Source organism: Eubalaena glacialis, chromosome 5 (genome assembly GCF_028564815.1).
Source record: "Eubalaena glacialis isolate mEubGla1 chromosome 5, mEubGla1.1.hap2.+ XY, whole genome shotgun sequence".
NCBI lineage: Eukaryota > Metazoa > Chordata > Mammalia > Artiodactyla > Balaenidae > Eubalaena > Eubalaena glacialis.
The window spans coordinates 140,421,038-140,440,615 of NC_083720.1; the positions used below are offsets into that span (position 1 = coordinate 140,421,038).

Consider the following 19,578-nt stretch of genomic DNA (forward strand, 5'->3'; position numbering starts at 1 on the left):
CAAACCCCATCTCTAGTCTCAAGGATGACTTTGTGAAAATTAGGAAAGTCATTCCTTGCTCAAGTCATTTAACTACCATCAGCCGCACCATTGTTACATTAACAATCCAGATCCACAGTCAACGCAACTGTGAACAGGGCCTCCCAGAGCTGGACAGTGCAAAACCCGCACATTGTCAGCTTCACTCACAGGAGGATGGAAACCAAATTTGAGTCTCAACACTTTCCTTAACTTTAAAATATCACTTCCCGTTTTTGGGGACTGATTCTCCTCGTCTGAAAAGAAGTTGAACTAGATAATCTCTTAAATGGATGTTTTGAGCAATTACGACACGGCTTAGCATAAGAAGCATTTCACTAACTGTTTAAGAACAGCCCGCTGTTGCTCTGTGCTCCTCTGTCAGTCCATGGGAGGTGATTTTGAAAGCTGTTATCCATGGAGGTACATTTTGTTCCAGACAGTTCTTCCATGGCAAGACTGTTCCTCCCATTGCAGGACATTTAGTACCCTTGGCCCTCACTCACTAAATGCCTCAAACAACCCCCTAATCATTATGAGAAGCAAAAACACCTCTTCTGCCCTATTTCCAAACACCCCATTTAGAAGTGGCACCACCTCTAGTTGAGAAATCATTTTAGTATCAAGTTGCTCTCTGGCCTTGGAAATTTGCTTATGAAACATGCCCCTGTATCTTTGCCAGAAGCCACAAAGACCAGGAATAAACCTCTTTAAAAGGAGAGGGTGAAAGAGTAGACAGTACTTAAAAGAGTCCATTTCTTGTGGCTTTTCAGAAAAACTGGGCTCCTTGTCTCTGTCATAACTAGGAATCCTGAAATTCAAGCAAATTTCCTACTCATTTTATTGAATAATAGGCTGTGTCAACTCTACTGCTCTTAAGAGCCATTGTCTTAGTGTACTTATAATGTGCATCATAATGATATTGCTATGGTTGTCACTTATTGCTTTCAGTGTACCAGCACTTTATAAATCTCATTTATCCTTTCCACAACTATATGGAAGTGCATATTCATAATCCCTTACACAGATTAGAAAACTCTAATACTTCATTAGAGAAATGAAGTATTTAGTTTGACCAAGCTCTCATAGTTAAGGAACGGACAGGGCTGGGATTCAAACTGAAGTCCATGAGATTGAAAAACTCGGTTTCACTGCCTTGGCCAACAGCTGAGGTGCGTTTTCAATCGACCTGCCTTTCAAGTAGTAGGAAAGTTAACTGAAATCCCTAACTTATGAACCAGGCTGTTGATAGTGACACTAAAAACAATTATTTTGCACTGTGTTCTGCCAGAGATGCGATTTTTCATTATTGCTAGGACTTCTCTCAAAAGGATCACCTCATTAACTGAAGAAAATGTTCCCTGTTGTTCCGTGAAAGACGGATCAAATGGAGAAGTATAAAAACAAACTCTAGCAAGTGATTCTATATTCCCCTCATTTGGGGGATAGAACAGTAATCCCCTTCTATTCTGATACCCAGCCTCCTAAGTGATGTTTTAGTTGTGTAGTTGCAGAAGTGTTTTGAAAAGGATGGAAAAAGTTTTACAGAGTTGCCTTCCAAAACTCTTTATCAGTGTTTCTTTAACAGAGTAAATTGGGGTGTTGAACCATTGGTGAGTGTACTTAATACTTGTCTGTTTTAAATTTTCCTATGTAGGAAAATAACAGTGTGGCTAGATTGGTCACTATTAGCTGTGAGAAATAACTGATAGACTTTTTTTTTTTTTTTAATTTTAGAGGAACCTCACATGCAAACACTTCATTAAATATATTGATACACCTATTGATAGACATCTCCTAGGCCAAGTTTTGTAGAAACCATCGATAAGATCCTGTCACTTCACTCCCCAAAGTGATCTTTTCAACATTACGTCTGCTGACAGGATTTGCATTTCAGTTAGAATAAAATTGAAACTCCTCATGGTGGACCACCAGGCCTACAAGATCTGGCTGCTGCTCTCCGCTCTGAGCCTACCCCTTCCCTCTTTCCTTTCACTCACTACCGTCTGACTGCTTCGTTTTTATGTCAGGACCTTTGCATCCACTGTCCCTCTTGATGGAACATTGTTCCCTCCAGATCTTTACTTGGCTGATTCTTTCTCCTTGTGCAAGCTTCAGTTTAAATTTCATTTCAACAGAAAATTCTTCCCTGATTACCTAAGTTGGTCATTCTTTTATCTCCAATCACATTACATTTTTTTTTATTTTCCAAGAGGACTTTTTCAGCATTTGAAATGACCTTGATAATTTTGTGTACTTGTTTATTTTCTGTTAAACAAGAATGAAAGCAGTGACTTTTCCCATCTTGTTTGTCATTGTACCCCTATGCCTAAAATAGAACCCAGCATATAGTAATAGGGTTCAAGAGTATTTGTTAGGTGAATGAATGAATGAATGAATAGATTCCAGTTCTGTGCCTGGAAATATAAGTCTCAGATAAATTACCACAAGGCACAAAAGTATTTATTGAGCAGTCCAGATCTACAGAAACATGGGAAAGTAGAGATTATAAATTTCCTTTTTATTATTCCTTGGTCTGCCTGTCAAGAACAGGGATTCTGTTGGGAAGTAGAGATGAAAGCTAAGGAAAACCCAGAACTGCTTCACAGGGTGAAATTTCAGACCTATCTCTCTGGAGATAGGCTTCTACCTTTATAAGATACAGCTCTTCTGCTTACTCCAGCAGGCCCACCCGGATTCTTATCAAAATTTTCAGGGTGAACATCAGACCATCCCCAAATACCCTATTTTACACTTGTTTCTGGGCCCTCTCACCTGCAAAGGAAAAAAAAAAGAAGATAAATCTTTTGACATCCCTCCACTTAAAACCACCCCTACAACAATGACATCACTTATCTGGTCCCCTGTACTAGCAGTGAAATTATATTGTCTTAAGTCTTTGGGTTTCAAAAATAACCTTTTTTCTTGTGCCTGTGTATGTCCCAGATGTCCTTTTATTGAGTTCACAGAATACAAATGGAAAAAGGTTATTACCAGACAGAAGTGTTTAAAAATGAAAATCAAACCTAATACATGGACTCAGACAACTGGAATAGGAATATAATGTTTATAAGACTGAGTAGGAGGTTGCAATCATCGCTCTAAAATAAAGCATTAAAAATTAATTGAGAGCAAACCTGTCTGTGCTGCAGCAAACCTCTCTTTCATTAAGGTAGCACTGCATGTTTCTCCTGCATTAGTTCCCCAAAATAGGTAAATAGCTTGTAAGAATTGCGTGTTCAGCAAATTACGGAAGATCTACATAAGGCATGATTTAGAGTTACCTTTAGTGTTAGAGCATTAGAGGCCTTTAATTTTGAACCAATTAATTGTGATTCTTGCAGTTTCTCTACATTTTTTTGCCCTTGAGTATTACTCGGAAAGTTTAATTCACATGGTTCTTATTCATCTTCATTCCATTAATCCAAATGGTGCTGTGTCATTTGATTAATTTATATGTTACGGAATGTTAAATATTAGGAAACTGTGGGCGCTAGCTATGTGATACTTTAAATTTTTCCACAGATTTTCATTTCAAAAACTTTATGTTCCTCATTTTAAAAATGTTTTCTCCCAATCTTCTACTTCACATTATTGCTATTATTTATTGTTATTATCATCAATCATCATCATCATCATCAATCAGTTTCCTCCTGGAATACACTAAAAAGAAAGAAGAATAAAACTGCTAGTGTTATTTCTGCATTTACTGTTGGGATGGGGTTTTTATTTTGCCCAATTTACCCTATTCCTCTGAAGCCCTAAAATAAACAACCTTATAACCTCTAGGCCCTATTGATTTTTGAATGATTTCAAGTAAAAAGCATCCAGTTTCCATTGCATTGACAAACTGCTCAGTCCCTGGGCAAAACCTATTGGATTCCTATTAAATGGAGGGGCAAGAAACAACTGAAAATCCAAAAGGTAGATTTGAGATGGAAGGAGGAGAGGTGGTCTTGCTCAGCTCTGTAAATGGGTATTTAACCTTTGACCAATGACGACAGGCCTTCTTTAGTTCTATTAGACCGAGAGCAAGCTGTTATGATTAAATAAAAGAGGAAAAAACTGTTTAGACGCTTACTGAATATGTCCTGGGAATTAAGGCATATGGCAGGGATAAGGAAAAAAGATTTTCCTTATGCTAATGACCCTTGATGTCTGAAATAAATTAGATCCATTAGAGTTTATGCTCAATAAAAGAAAGACTTTAAGCGCTCCAAAGTTAGTGACTCGAGACCAGTTTTGGCTCTGAAATTCAATCTGCCTACTTATTAATTCTTAGTGAGGCTCCAGAGCAGACAGGAGACGCAAAATCATAATTCTGTACTGAACCAGAATTTTAAAGGACCCAGGTTTCTTCTCCTTTTATTTTAATTAAACCATTTTTCATGCTTCTCATTTTGTTTCCCTCATTAATTTGATTTTGTTCCCATTTTTGTTTCATTTTTCTGTTTCTTTTCAAGGTTTCATTTATCCTATTTCAACTGAGCAGAGAACCCAGAATGAATATGGATTTTCTTGTAAGTTTGATGTTTGGTTTTTATGTTGCTGAATACTCGTTTAACGTTATTGCCCCCAGTTCAAGTTTACCTTTCTTCGGATCACATATGTGCACACAGGAAATAGGCGCCTAATATATTCTAACATGAAAAACAAATTAGATTTTCACTGCTGAAAAGAAGAAAGGGTCATTTCAAGCCTCTACCAGCTTTAAAACCTATCAGTCTACCATTCAAAGCTTAAGTCCCAGTAGCTGACAAAACATATCATGAAATATGTGGATCTAAATAAAGGGCAGGGTTCGAATGCTAAAAAGAAAAGGGTTGAGAAAATGCAGATCTGTTGATTTAGAAATCATGAATATTGAATAAGTACTTACAGCCTGGTAAAGTAAAACATTAAGGATTTAGATACACTTTCTGACCAGAGTTCAGAATGCTGCTGTAGGGCCTCAAATGAAACCCAGCAGCAGAGTGAAGTCAGCACTTGGAAAGTAGTCCTCACACAACCAGGAGGGCTTGGTATGTCACTGGTTTCCTGAAAAGATCCGTCCATATTGACTTGATTGATGCTTGAGCAGGTATTATAGAAACTTTGCGAAAGACAGTTGTTTAAAAAAGAAGGGATTCTTTTACATACAGTACCTTTAAACACAAAATCCTAGAAGAGATGGAGCGATTTCCCATAGGGAATTCTTTTTTACTGTTAGTGTGTTGAAGATACGTGACATGAGAGTGTGGGTGATCACGTGGGCCGCTGGCAATCAAAATGAGGAGTCATTCCACCGCATAAACCACGTGGCTGTGAGTCTTAGGAGAGAGTAGTGGTTCCGTGACTTTTAGGAAGCCATGGGACCTACAAACCTGAAAATTCTCTTCCTGCAAAATGCACGTGTATAAAATTGAGCATAAATATGTTGTTCTTGACCATCTGAAGTACCAGTTTAATCACCTTTCACAGTGACGGGAACAGCTTTGGTTAATTTTGCTGACAGTTTTTGTGGGTCACAGAAAACTAAAAATAGAGACTTAAAGATGTCTAAGGGATTCAGGAAAGGTTTAATTTTATTGGTTTGTTGTCTTTAAATTATCAGCTTTTATCACCATTTGCCGTTGGATCAGAGCATGTTCTTTTGCTACTAAGGCAACATGCAACATTTATAGGATTTTTCTTCTTGCCTTAACCAGAGACAGACCTCCCAGCTGACCTCACACCATGTTAATCAAATGCTTCATGGCCTTTTTGGGGGGTAGGCTGACCTTTCTGATCGCTGAACCAGGCCTTTATCTTACTCGGTACACCATAGAGCTGTATTTTATTCCAGTAATGAGTAGCTCAAATGTAAATCTCTGACAAGAAACCGTGAGAAGCTCAGGGTTCTCAGAGGTAATACTGAATCTGTAGCAAAAGCCTGGAGTTATCAGAATTAACCTCTGCTCCCCAGATCTGGGTCTTCTGAAAGTACACCTTTCAAACCCAACATGTTTGCTCCCAATGTTTGCTTTGCTTAGTTCCACTGTTCCCACCCACCCCTTCACTGATTTAGGGGAAAGTGAGAAGAGTGCTGTGGAAGGTAATTTGTGACTTGGAATGGTACTTAGAAAAATATTCTGGTTCAATAAATATACAGATTCAGAACATGCCAGATGTTTCTAATAGAGTGTTTATGTTTATAAAGAACTATAAGAGAATTCAAAGCTGCCTTCCAAACTTTTCCACCTGAAATTAGTAATAAACTTTTTTTTCCTGTGGGTTGAGATGGTTTTAGCTCCAGTTTCTTTTTATGCCTTGTAATAAATGGCCTGTTACGTTGCCCAATTTAAGATAGATTAGTGAGTGGATAGATGCAGAGTGAGAAAGAAAAAGAAATCAGAGATAATTTTCCACCGAAAGACCACAGTTTTATATAGCTTTGAAATTAACCTATAAAAAAGGCAATAAATGTCTAAACAAATTATAGCAATACGTATGTGTACTGTGGGAAATTTCTCTAACCATTTAATTCAATGTTTCCTTCTCCCCTTTAGCTGCTCCTGATTCAGACGATGTTGCTCTGTATGTTGGCGTTGTGATCGCTGTGATAGTTTGCCTGGCCATTTCTGTAGTTGTGGCCCTCTTTGTGTATCGGAAGAATCATCGTGACTTTGAGTCTGATATTATTGACTCTTCTGCACTCAATGGAGGCTTTCAGCCTGTGAACATCAAGGCAGCAAGGCAAGGTCAGTTGACATTGCACTTCACACTTGGACTTATGCATGTAAGCAGCCTCCCTGTGTGTCTTCAAAATCAGTGACATCACCAGGTTGGAATGCAGTCACATCAGCTGGAATGTAAACTCCATGAAGACAGAGATTTTCGTCTGTTTTGTTGATTATAACAAATTAGAGTTGACAAGGTGCACAGATCTTTTTTTTTTTTTCCTTCTCTAACAGGTTTCTCTGTCGTACTTTTTTTTTTTTTTAATTATTTATTTACTTTTGGCTGCGTTGGGTCTTCGTTACTGCGTGCGGGCTTTCTCTAGTTGCGACGAGCGGGGGCTACTCTTTGTTGCGGTGCGCAGGCTTCTCGTTGCAGTGGCTTCTCTTGTTGCGGAGCACGGGCTCTAGGCGCACGGGCTTCAGTAGTTGTGGCGCATGGGCTCTAGAGCGCAGGCTCAGTAGTTGTGGCGCACAGGCTTAGTTGCTTTGCTGCATGTGGGATCTTCCTGGCCCAGGGCTTGAACCCATGTCCCCTGCATTGGCAGGCGGATTCTTAATAACTGCGCCACCAGGGAAGCCCTCTCTGTCCTACTTTTAAACTTTTATTTGAAGAGTACACAGATTGGTTGATTGATTTCTTGAGTTTCCTTTTTTTTCCTTTTGACAAGACATCTTGTATTGCTATGAATACAGTGGTCTACAGATGAACCCAAATCCAGTATAGACAAGAGAAACTATTACCTAGTCAGCTAGTGAGGATCACTGCCTACGAATCCAATTGTTGAAATAACTAAGTACCATAGACACAATAAGTAGACTTCAAGGTGAAATACAGAATGAACTTGCCTGTTTATTTGTAGCCAGTAATAAAACAGATCCTAGTTATCTAATTGCCCTGTTCTCATCAGAATTTTAGAGTCTATCCAGTGCTAATATTTGTTGACTTGCTTTGCTGTTGGCTCAGAAAGTGTCAGGGGGCGTCTGGCTAGTGTAGGTTACCTGAATGAAGAATGCAAATGGACGTTCCTTCTCCTTCTGACTCAGATCTCCTGGCAGTACCCCCAGACCTCACGTCAGCTGCAGCCATGTACAGAGGACCCGTTTATGCCTTGCATGATGTTTCGGACAAAATCCCCATGACCAACTCTCCAATTCTGGATCCACTGCCTAACCTGAAAATCAAAGTGTACAATACCTCAGGTGCTGTCACACCCCAAGATGACCTCTCTGAGTTTGCATCAAAGCTGTCCCCTCAGATGACCCAATCCTTGTTGGAGAATGAGGCCCTCAACCTGAAGAATCAGAGTCTAGCAAGGCAGACGGACCCATCCTGCACTGCTTTTGGCACCTTCAACTCGCTCGGCGGTCACCTTATCATTCCCAATTCAGGTAATTCTTAAAGGCCTTTGCATTGCAGAGACAGAGCTTGAAAACTTATTCTTGTGCCAGAATCTTTATTATTTGTTTTCATGAGGCCTGAGAAGTTAAATGTAGCCTGTCTAACCCAAATCTACTTTCAGTGTAAACCAAACATTACCTCCGTCAAAATCAGCAAAACCGTTTCTCTTTCTCCAACCAACTCTGAAAACACTTGCTCTAGAAATATTACACTCACAGCTTTCTGCTGAGGCATAATTTAGAACTGTCATTGACCTTCTTTTTAATAGCGCTTCAGAAGGCAACGTTAAGCCAGAAGCCCTCACTGTTGTCATCACACTTTAAAAGGACAAATTAATTAGAAAACATATCAGTTGGTTCAGTTCCAGTTTCCTACAGGAAGCAGTACTTCAGAATACGAATTTTTAGATGATCAGAGGACATGATAATAGACATCAGATCTTCATTTGTTAAGTCTTTATTACACAGTCTTCAGGCTCAAGGTATTTATAAGGTACTCACTCCAACCTCTGATATATCTACCGAGAATCACAGCTTCATCACGTGTCTTTTTGTAGTATTACTCAGCTTTCAGTTTGTTTAGTTATCTGCTTCTAGAGCATAAGCCCCATAACGCTTTTAAATAGTGAACTGAAGTTAGTGACTCATAATGTTTGATTAAAGTTTGGTATTCATTAATCAGTAGTAGTAATGGGTTGGGAACTATCAGTTATGAGAGGGTTTAATGGATTCCTCTGTAAATGTACAGTAGCTCTTTTGGATCAGACAGATTATTTTGTGAACACACTAAAAAGAAACAGTTTGATTGAACTAAGGTATATATGTAGCATAAGAAGAGAATATAATGTGTAAACAGCCATAGAGCCAAGTAATATACAGAACCAGTTGGTCTTCACGTCTGAATATGAACTTGTCTTTGACTCTTCCTCTCATTCAGTCCCCCATTTCAGCACCTTGGCAATTTTTCACCCCATATCTTCAAAAGTATATTTTAATAAATTGAAATATTTAATGGAATATCATTTTTCCTTTTTTAAAATATATTTTACATAGCTGAGATCACACATTACATAAAGTGCTTTTATTCAAATTTTTCTCATTCTCATGCTATTGCATGCTTTTTAAAATCATGATTTTAAATATATTTTTAATAGTCAACCAAATGAATAGATCAAAATATACTCTATTGTTCTTTCATTGTTTAAACATTATATTATTCCCAAGACAGTTTTATTTTTTCGTGATATCCACTGGATTCTACCTCTCCTTTGCATTTCTACATCTGTCACTTTTTCACATATGAATTATTATAAAGGCTTCTTAAGTGGAAAGGAGGGAGCTAGCATGTTTTAAATATGTTCTGGGCATCGGTGATCTACATGCATTATTTTATTTAATACAGTAACGGTAGTTACCTAATATGTGTCAGGCCTTATTCTTGTTACTTTACATCCATAGTCTGTTTCATCCCCGTAACAAACATAAAGGTACATTTCATTGTTCCCACTGGAAAAAATAAAAATACTGAGGCTTGGGTGCCTCATGTGTGGTCTTCCTGCTTCCACTCTGTGCCTCACCAAACCATCCTGACATGAGCGTGACATTCCACTTCCCACAGCACCACAAGGCTCATGTTACTTTCCTTCTCAAGAAGGCCATGCCTCAACACTTTCAACCAGATATACAAAGGCTTTGAATAACTATACCTCTTTAACTCTCTGTCCTTTACTCTTGAGACTTTCCAACGTGGTTGGGCAGGTTCCTTATTGTCTTGTGCTCATATGGCATATTCCATTTCCTTGCTAATTAAATAAGCTACTCAAAGACAAGAATGCTGTCTTTTACTTCTTGGCATTCACAGCATGCAAAATACTGTCCTCACAATCATGTCTGTAAAGTTTTATTGAGTTGAAATTAACTGCATTTATTAGAATGAAATCATGGAGCTAAGTATCTTCAAGTTGCTGCCCACCATGAATTACTCTCTGATGACACCGCAGCGGTGCAAGCCCATGATTCCTACAGTGTGGTCTACAGACCACCATCATTGCCATCACCTGGCGATTTGTTAGAACTACAGTTTCCCCAGACCTTCTGAATAGAAACTCGGCGTAGGATCCAGTAATCTGTACTTTAGCAAAACCTGCAGGTGATTTTGCTGCAAGCTCAAGTTGCAAACCACTGCTATCAGCACAGTTAACTTAGAACAGAGCTCAATCCAATAGTTCTACAAAATGCACCAATTAGCAACTAAGTAAAAACTTGCTTGACCTGCTGTGACTAAAACTCGCAGTTGTGTTCACTCTCTAGAGTTACGTATGATGAAAGAAGTTCTTCACCAGTTATTATTCTGTTGCAGGAAAACACTGATGCTAACCAGATACTTCAGAAATAAACATTTTTTGATACTGTTGAGGCTAGCATTTCCCTGACTTTGAATCTTGTGGGGATTTTTTTTTTTAATTAGAAACAATACATCATTACAGCTGTTTGAGATTTTAAGAGCAGTTGTTGGTTTTCCCCTCCTTTTACAAGGAAAACAGCAGTGAAACCATCTGTCTATTCCTTAAATAAAACAGGAGTTTAAAAATTACATCATTCCTTTAAGTAATTCCATAACGGTTCAGAGGGAGCTGTGGTAACAAATAAGGCCAATAAGGAAGGAAAGCAGGGCAGCTATGAATATTTATATGTCTTTAGAGAAAAAGCAGCAGGATTATGGCTATGTGGCCACAGAATCTCCTCATTCCTTTTCACTTGCTTCAAAGGCATTCTGTGAAGTTCCCTTTTGATTCATAGGTCTTATGTGACTGCTTTTCTCTTTTGCTATTCAGGAGTAAGCTTGCTGATTCCCGCTGGGGCCATTCCCCAAGGGAGAGTCTACGAAATGTATGTGACTGTACACAGGAAGGAAAATATGAGGTAAATATGCTTTTTCTGGTGCACTTGACTTTATCAGTGTCTGACTTGGAGGAGAATGGTACATTAGAAAAAATAAACCCAACATATTTTTGTCTTTATTGCCCTGCTTCTGGCATGTCCTTTTTCACCGAGACCTGTAAAAGGTCAGTTTTTACTTCTCTTTATCTTTGAAGCTCCAGACACTTTTGCAGATCTTAAATATGGGCAGAAGGCCAGAGATCTTTTCCCAAGTGGAAATGTGGCCATATTAACTGAAAAAAATGGCCAGAAATGTGATCCATAGATTGTGCAAGAGATACAAAGAGACATCAGCTTCACGTGGCCTGGTTCAGGAATCCATCCTGTTGCCATTATAGGGTTAAAGGCCACAGAGAATTAGACAACCCCTTAATCCCTGACCTGCCATCCCCACCTCAGCCTAGCACTTTATTCTCACCTGCAGATTCTTCTTTTTGGGACTGTCTTCTAGCTTTTAAGTGTTATCGACCTCCTTCTTACGTTTAGCATGTATACAATCTATATTTCTAAATGGATCTAGGGTTGATTAAAACTAGATTGAATCTAAGGGCTGTTTGGAGTGTGTCATAATCGTAAAGATGAAGTTACTTTAAGTAAAAATAACAAGAGGAGTTTCAAAGTCCTAAATTCAGTTTTCAGTTTGGCTTCTAACAAATTGTTTCTGGTCTTTCTTGATTAGTTCTCTCATAAAGTGTGTGTGTTAAATAGTGCTTTATAGGCCTGACTGATTAATGCTTCTAAAGTGCACTGAGATCTTAAAATAAGAGATGATGTTGATATGAAGATCCTTACATGTAATTATCATTATTTTTCCTAAGGAGAAAGGCATTGGCTCCTCTGCCCAGAGCTCTGAATGCAAAGCATGAATGACAAATGTAGAACTAGGTTATCATTGTAAGGCATTATACCTTTTCTCTTCCCCTCCGTCATCCTCAGAAAAACATCTCTTTTTAGTCTTGTTCTTCAGTAGCTGAAAAGCTCTTCCATTATGCTCTCAGGTGGAGATGTTGGTATTTATAATCTGTAGGAGCCAGAACATTGTTTTCTTCAGGTGGTGTACTTTCACCTACACAAACACTAGCCTAAGAAAATAATAAAAATTCCTTGAGCATTATTCATGTGCCTTAAATTTGAGCAACAGAAAATCACAGAAAGGCTTGTATTTGCTCACATCAAATATTCATTTTTCCATTCTCAATGCAAAGTAACATTCATAGGCCCTCAGAGTGCCCTTCTTTTGCAGCAGGAGAAATGAAGATTAGCAGACTCCAAGATCCCTTTATATTTTTGTTTACTTCTTTCTTTTGTCCAGAGTCAAGGTTAGCACTAAACTAAGTACATCCATCCCTCAAGGCCTTTTGCCAACATGGACGTTTTGTTTAAACAGAAATGAGTATTGGCTTGTGCTTTATGCTGAGACGTAGTGAGGTGTTCATGGTCTCTTATTTTTCATCTGATCACCATTATCTTTAGCTGAAGATCAAGCCTTAAGGGGCTGCTGCAGGGCGTGCTGAAATTGAAAGACATGGGCACTCAGGTGCCTCATATGATTTTTCTTCCCACAATTTAGTCAGCACCCTGACCAGGATAATTTTACACTTTGGATGAAGGAGGGAGAAAACAGGAAATTGATAAAGCCAGACACTTCTGCTTTTAGTTTCCTCTGCCTTTGACTTTAAAGAAAAGGAAACTATAAATCACTCTTGCTATGCCTACCACCTGCAGTTAGGTGCAGAGGGAATTACTCTATTAAATTTGGTGTGCATCAGAGAAGTTCTGTTTATAAAAATGAAGCTAGAGGAACCTCAAGATCTCAAAAGAAAATATGCGCGGAAGACCATGAAACAAGGAACAAACAAAAGACAACTGTCTCAAATAAATGAGAAAGTCCTCTCCACTAATTTTCTGTTGTGAACTAGATACATTTTTCTTATAAAAACACAATGACAAGAATGTTGTCTTAGGGTATAGTAATAATACAAAACATAGCTACCATATAGTCAGCATACTTTTTTTTTGACAAATGATGGTAAAATATACAATACTTTTTATTATATATTTCATATAGTCAATTGATTCTCCCAGAAGGCTTTCATTGAGTTTTGCCAAACTCTTTTATGGTTATAATTCAGCCACAATTTGACAAAATCAGGCTATGAATAAATGCTTTATTACTATCTGATTTAGCAAAGAATTTCTTATGTTATTGATGAGCAAAGACAGTTCTGACCTGCATATTCATTGTTATTTTCTTTTACATTTAAGACCAAAGTGAAACAAAAAAGATATACCTTGGAACTTCACTTGTTCGTCAATGACATGAGTGAATTCTTTGGGTGGTCTGATGATAGTTTTCAAATACTGGAAGAATATGCTTTGCCTCAATTTTTTGGTGCTATTTACAATGTACATCTACACACACGATATACTTTTAACTGCATTAACATTTTCTTAAGTCTAGGAAGTCAACAAAACAATAAACTTTAATTTCATTTATTCCTCACTACAACTCTGCAAGTTATGATGAGCTCCACCTTTGAAGATGAAAAGACTAGGGCTCAGGGAAATTGTCACATAGCCAAGGTTTCACAGTTAGCAACTGAGGGAAGGCAGAATTCACACCCAGGTTATCTCCCCGAAAAGCTCTTCTGCTGACATGCCATCCCTCCTCCATAGCACCCAGTACACAAACAGAGCCTCTGCCTTCTTATTATAGTGCATTGTGGGACACAGTTTCTTTTTATTGCTCACCAAAGACCCTTTCTAGCCTCACCTGATCTTAGAACTTCTTTCAGAGAAGACGCTGTGAGGACAACAGGAGATATGTTACTTCAAGGCATTTATAGGAAAATTCTGATTGTTCTCCATTTTCCCTCTCTCTGATTGCCTTTATTGCATCCAAAACTGGGTGTTTTTCCAGCTGGATGGTATCCAGCTAGTCATCTGGTGATGTGAACTGTCTAAAGGGAGGTGTGAACTTAATTGCATGTGGCAAGTGAATGTGACAAGAGGGGGCCTTATCATTACAGAATATGCTCTAAGAGAAAGCACGGGATGGCAGGTGAGCAGGCTGAGGGCTGCAGAAACGGGACAGGCTGTCTCTGACCAAAAGGGATCTGAGCTGTGAGGCTGCACTCGTTTTTTCTACTTCTTCTGCTTTACACATCCCTGGAAAGGCTGCAAAGCCTCCCCCACCGCCGCCCCCCCCCCCCCGCCCCCGTGGATAAAGTTCCCACAATTAACGGCACTAACGTGGACCTTTTTGCCTTGTTTCCAGCAGCAGTTTAAAAAAATGAATCTGACTCAGACTGAAATTTTGCCTTTCATCATTTCTTATTGAAAAACGAATTGAAGATATGAACGTTAATTTTTTCTTTCTCTGTATTCTGTACTTGCCTAGCAGTTTTCTCAAAAGGCCAAAAAATCAATTTAGACATTCCAAATATAAACTGTGGGGAACCATGGAAGGTTTTTGAGCAGTCAAGTGCTGCAGGAATAACCGTGCTTTTAAAAGATTGATGTGGTGATGGTGTGCAGGATGAATTGGTAGAGGAAACAGAAAGACCCCCCCCCGCAAAGGCTGGGGGCCCTGGTTGGCCCATGGCAATAATCAAGGTGTGCGGGGTGGAGGGAAGGAGCCAGGCCTGAGTCTGGAGAATGGAAAGAAAAATATGTTTCAGAAGAAAAAGTGTTTCACAACTGGTTAGAAGCGTGGCAAAACACAAAGAATGTATTTAGGAATCAAGCCCTGGGCACTGAGAAAATTGTGAGAGCAATACGAAGGGGTCAGAAGCAGCAACTGGTTCAAGGAGAGAAGGACAAATGCTGATTTAGCTGTGCACAGTGTGTGCGAAAGGGGACGTAGGATTCTTGCTGGAGATGCAAATGGGAAGTCACCAGTGAGTGGCTCTTCCAGGGAAAAAGTGCAGAGGCAGAAAGAAGAGGACTGGGGATAGAACTTTGGGAAATATTCTTATTTAAGGTTTGGGTATGATGGGCAAAACTAAATAGAACGTGAAAGGATAAGGCAGATAAATAGAGTTGGCATCTAGCAAGGTGCTTAATATATAGTTGCTTCTCAATGAATATTTTTGAATGAAAGACTGAATGACTGTAATCATAATAGGAAAAAATCAAAGGTAAAAAGAGTTTCAAGATGGAGGAGTGATTGACAGAGGTATTACTAAAATTAAAGTGTAAAGAAAGAGAATGATAATTTTAAAATTATTGGATTCGTCAACTTTAGGACATTGGTTGCCTTTAGGATTTTTTTTTTAAGGATGAAATCCCAGGAGGAAGCATTTAAGGTGTTAGTGGTGAGGCAATGAAGACTATCATCATATTTACTGAATATAAATAATAAAGTAAAATGTTAGGATAGTGGGCCAAAACGTCTTTTGTATGTAATCATATAGCAGAAAGTTTTCATTTATTTTAATGTGTTGTTTGGAACTTTGTATAATAGTAGGTGACATTATTATTTATCAGTGAAACTCAGTGATATTATCCTTTTAGGTAGAGTCCTGAATTTCTTGTTTGAAGTAACAGCTATAAAAAGACTGAAGGCAGAGGGGGGAAGGGTGTGGAATCCAGGTATATTTAAATCTTATTCTCTCACTGTTCTCCACAGTGTTTATTTATTGAAGTCCTACTTCTAAAGAAATGATTCAAGGTGATTCTTTTCAATGGGAGGAAAATTGTTTTTAAATAAGTGGATTAAAAAATGAGAAAATAGGAAAAATAAGATTAGAAAGATAAGATAAATTCAGGTGAGCAGTTAGAATATAAAATATTTGGTGGAATTCCCAGCATATTTCTTGTTAATAGGTCATGAATTTACTATTTCAAAGCTTTCAAGAGGGAAACATAGTAGGTTATAAGATCCATGTGTCCAAAAGGGAAAAAATATGCCTGGAGGAAGCTCAATTATTTCTCCTTCGGTTCCTCATAAAGAAATTTTTTTTTTTTTAATACGGTGAACAACATTTAAAAGATCAAAATAGCAGTGAGCTTCATAGGGCTACTTCTGTTAGTATCCCTCAGTGTGAGTAGATAATATAAAGCCCAGGGATAAATTCAGTAAAATAATTCCACAAGGATTCAGCAGTTCAATCCAGGGCACAATATTTAGCTGTTCAGGCTTAATCCAGGGACAGATTTTGGTCTGTCTGGGGAAATGGGGGCACGCCCTTCAGAGTGGCTTCCATAAATTTTTTTTTTGCTCAATTGATCTTTTGATAGCAAGTGAGTTAGATATTCCTTGTCAGATACCTAGAGTGCAAATATTTCAAGTTGCCGGTTACACATGAAACTGTGTGCTTTAAAAGGCAGCTGAGCCTAGGGTGGGATTGTCATCCTGAGGGACCTGACAAAAGACATGTGTGTTAATAGAAGGCATCTCTTCTCTACACAGAGGTAGATGGAGAAAGATTCTTTTCAAGAAGCAGTTTTGAGCTTGCTCTAGCAAACAGATCACAGAAATTTCTCAAGGCCGTAAATCTAGATAAGCAACCCAGAATATACCACTGTGTGAAAGAAACCAAATGACTTGTGTTTGGATCCTAGCTTTGCCTACGACTAGCTTTGTGGCTTTGGGCAAATGTGTTAATTTCTCTAGCTTTCAGTTTCCTCTTTTGGAAAAAAATAAATGGTAATATAAATACTTATCTTGACTACCTTAACAGGTGTGCCTTGGGCAGCAAATGCAATAGCTTTTATGAAAGTTTTGTGGATTGTGCACTTACGTGTAGGAGGAGTTGTCCTCGCTGATAACAGCAAGCAAAGGATAAGAAAATCTGACAGGAAACTAAAACTCCTCTCCGAGGGCTTTGTCCTAGAGTCCTCAGAACCCATCCGACATTTACCGTGATATTATCCTTGTTGGACTTTGAAAAGCCTTTAAAACTTTAATCATTGTTCATTACTGGATTTCTACTTAATTGCTGTTTCTGCAGCTAATTTTTGCTTTGAGTTCATTTCCATATCATCTGCAATTAATATTTACAGAATGTTTGCTTAAATATCTTAGAAAACACATGAGACATAATGAAGTCAAGCCCTTCTCTGCAAAAACATAAAACAGATTTTTTTATATTTATTTTATACTATTTTTGTTTTATGTATTTTAATATCCTCCCTTTATGTAAATAAAGGAAATGTGGATTTAAACGCTCTGACCTTTGGTTTCACATAGTTAAATCTTAACCTTCCCTAAGTGGCTCCTTCCATATATGCTTGGAAATGTTTCCAATTTCAGTGCTACTTCTTTCATCTTGAAAACCCAAAAAGATTCTTATCATCATTACTTCTTTGTTTTCCATTCCCTGTTATGAATTCCACATCACCAATTGCCTATTCATTACATTCTTGCACCTCACTGGGTTAATAAATTCTTTTGACACCTACTGCCCCTTGCTTCCCTTGCTATCCCTCGCTATCCCTCCTCCAAGAACGGTGCCCATCAATATTGCATGCCAGGGGAGTGCAGGTCTGACAGCACCCCAGCGCAGCAGGGAGTCTTCTCCCTTCTGTTCCAACTCAGTGATGAGAAGAATCCCTCCTCCTCCTGCCTCAAGTACTGGCTGCTAACAGCAGACTGAGAGACAGATGTTTCCAATCCCCAACTCTATTGCAAGGACCACTTGAAATGGATTCCACTTTAGTCTCTTTCTTTAAAAGTTTAATGCTCGTTCTCAGGGTACACTTGTAACTAAAAGGTAAGGGTAGCACTCAGGAAAATGCAGCCATTGCTTTTTTTGCCCTGGTAGGAAAAGTAGAATTAAACGAGAGTATAGTTACTGCTTAAGGCAGATAGTGTAATATCAACTACGGCACCATGAAAGCAAGACTTCACTCATGTTCTAAGAGAATGAATTTCAGACTGGAACAAAGGAGGACAAATTGCGTTAAGGGGAAATGAAAACCAAAAGGGGATAGTAATGAGTTCTCAAGCTGCCACTCACCTTATAATTCCAAATATAAGTACATTTCCAAGTACTTTGATAACTTTAGATTTAATAAAACTATGTTATTATTCAGTGAGAATGGAGATGATATTAAAAGACTAAAAAGAGATAATATTAAAAAACTTTTTTCTAAATAGGAGGAAAAGAAAGTCACAGGTTGGGAGATTCTAGTGAAATTTTAGAATAAAAGAAGAAGCACTGATAGCCAAGTTTTATTAAAGGGAAAATATGCCAGATTTTAACTGAGTTCTTAGAACTGATGATAATAATCACCAAGAACTTAGGAATTTCTAAGATTTGACCTTACTTGTGACCTACCAAGTTGGCTGCCACAGTTTTGTAGATGCTGATAAATGACACAAGACTCCGGAGTCAGAGACAAAGGATACTTTATTGCTCACAGCAATAGCACTATCGAAAGTATTTCCATTTTTGTGCCAGTTTTCCAAGTTCTGAAAGGGTGATGTAAAGACAGAGGACATCTACACACTCAGTGGTTCCATTCCAGGAATATACCATTGAGTTTAGGGAACCTGAGGGTTTTATTATGGGAAGTAGACATGTCTGCCATTTGCTCCAGAGGTAAGCACTATCTTTATCTTCCAAGGAGATTGCTATACAGTTGTCTTGAAAAGACAGTCGGGACCATGCAGAAACATGAGAGATCTGTGGAGAATAGTCTTCCAACAGTATTAAAAAAATAATAACAGCTTCTATCATTCATTGAGTGTTAAGTGAGGGTAAGCCATAGATAGAAGCTAACTTCTAGATTATGTAGTATTTATATATTAACCATAGATAAAGACTAGAGGAAAATCCATTTCAAGTGACTGTGGCGATTGTAAAGGAATTTGATATGACCTTTGTAATATCCATGTGAATGAAATGGAAAGATGTGAACTGGACAATGTACATTTTAATGGGTTTATGTTTGAACTAAACTCAAAGTATTGATGTCAGACTAGAGAGAGGTTTCAAGTCATGTCCTTGAAAAGGTCTCTGTCTTTGCCCTGTTCTTGTATTACAGTGTTATCAGTGATTGGAATGAGGACATAAATGGCAGGCATATCAAATTTATGGAAGATAAAAGACGAGAAGAGATAGCCAATATATGGAGGAAAGACATAGCATTAAGAAATAGATGACCTGAAAAATTTCCTAAAACAATTAAAGTGAATTTAGATGGCTAAATATAAATTTCTCTATATAGGTTCAAAAGCCATCATTGCAACCACAGACCTATAAAGAGAGACTAAGAGCCTTTCATGTTAGGAATGCATAGTGGTTAGCTTTAACAAATTACTTAACCTTCTTGGGGCTTCACTGCCTCCTTTTATAAAGGACATGTTTAACCATGTTATCTCTTATCTTCCCATCTAATTCAATTCTGCTAAATAATATTTATAAACAATTGAGAATAATCTAAGGCAACAATTTTGTGAGGCACTGATATAACTACATATCCCAAAGCAGAGAAAACAGTAGTCCCCCTATACTGTATACCTGAGTACAGTCAGCCTTCTGTATCTGTGAGTTCTATATCTGCATATTCAACCAAC

General features: G+C 38.2%; 1 protein-coding gene across 1 annotated transcript in view; it reads left to right on the forward strand.

Moving 5' to 3' along the window:
• Positions 1-19,578, forward strand: part of UNC5C (unc-5 netrin receptor C) — a 393,314-nt gene that overhangs the window by 342,766 nt on the left and 30,970 nt on the right. The window contains exons 8-10 of the mRNA XM_061191703.1: positions 6,546-6,741; positions 7,726-8,105; positions 10,949-11,036. Of these exons, the coding sequence (XP_061047686.1) occupies positions 6,546-6,741; positions 7,726-8,105; positions 10,949-11,036 (664 nt within the window). The remainder of the gene's footprint in view (positions 1-6,545; positions 6,742-7,725; positions 8,106-10,948; positions 11,037-19,578) is intronic.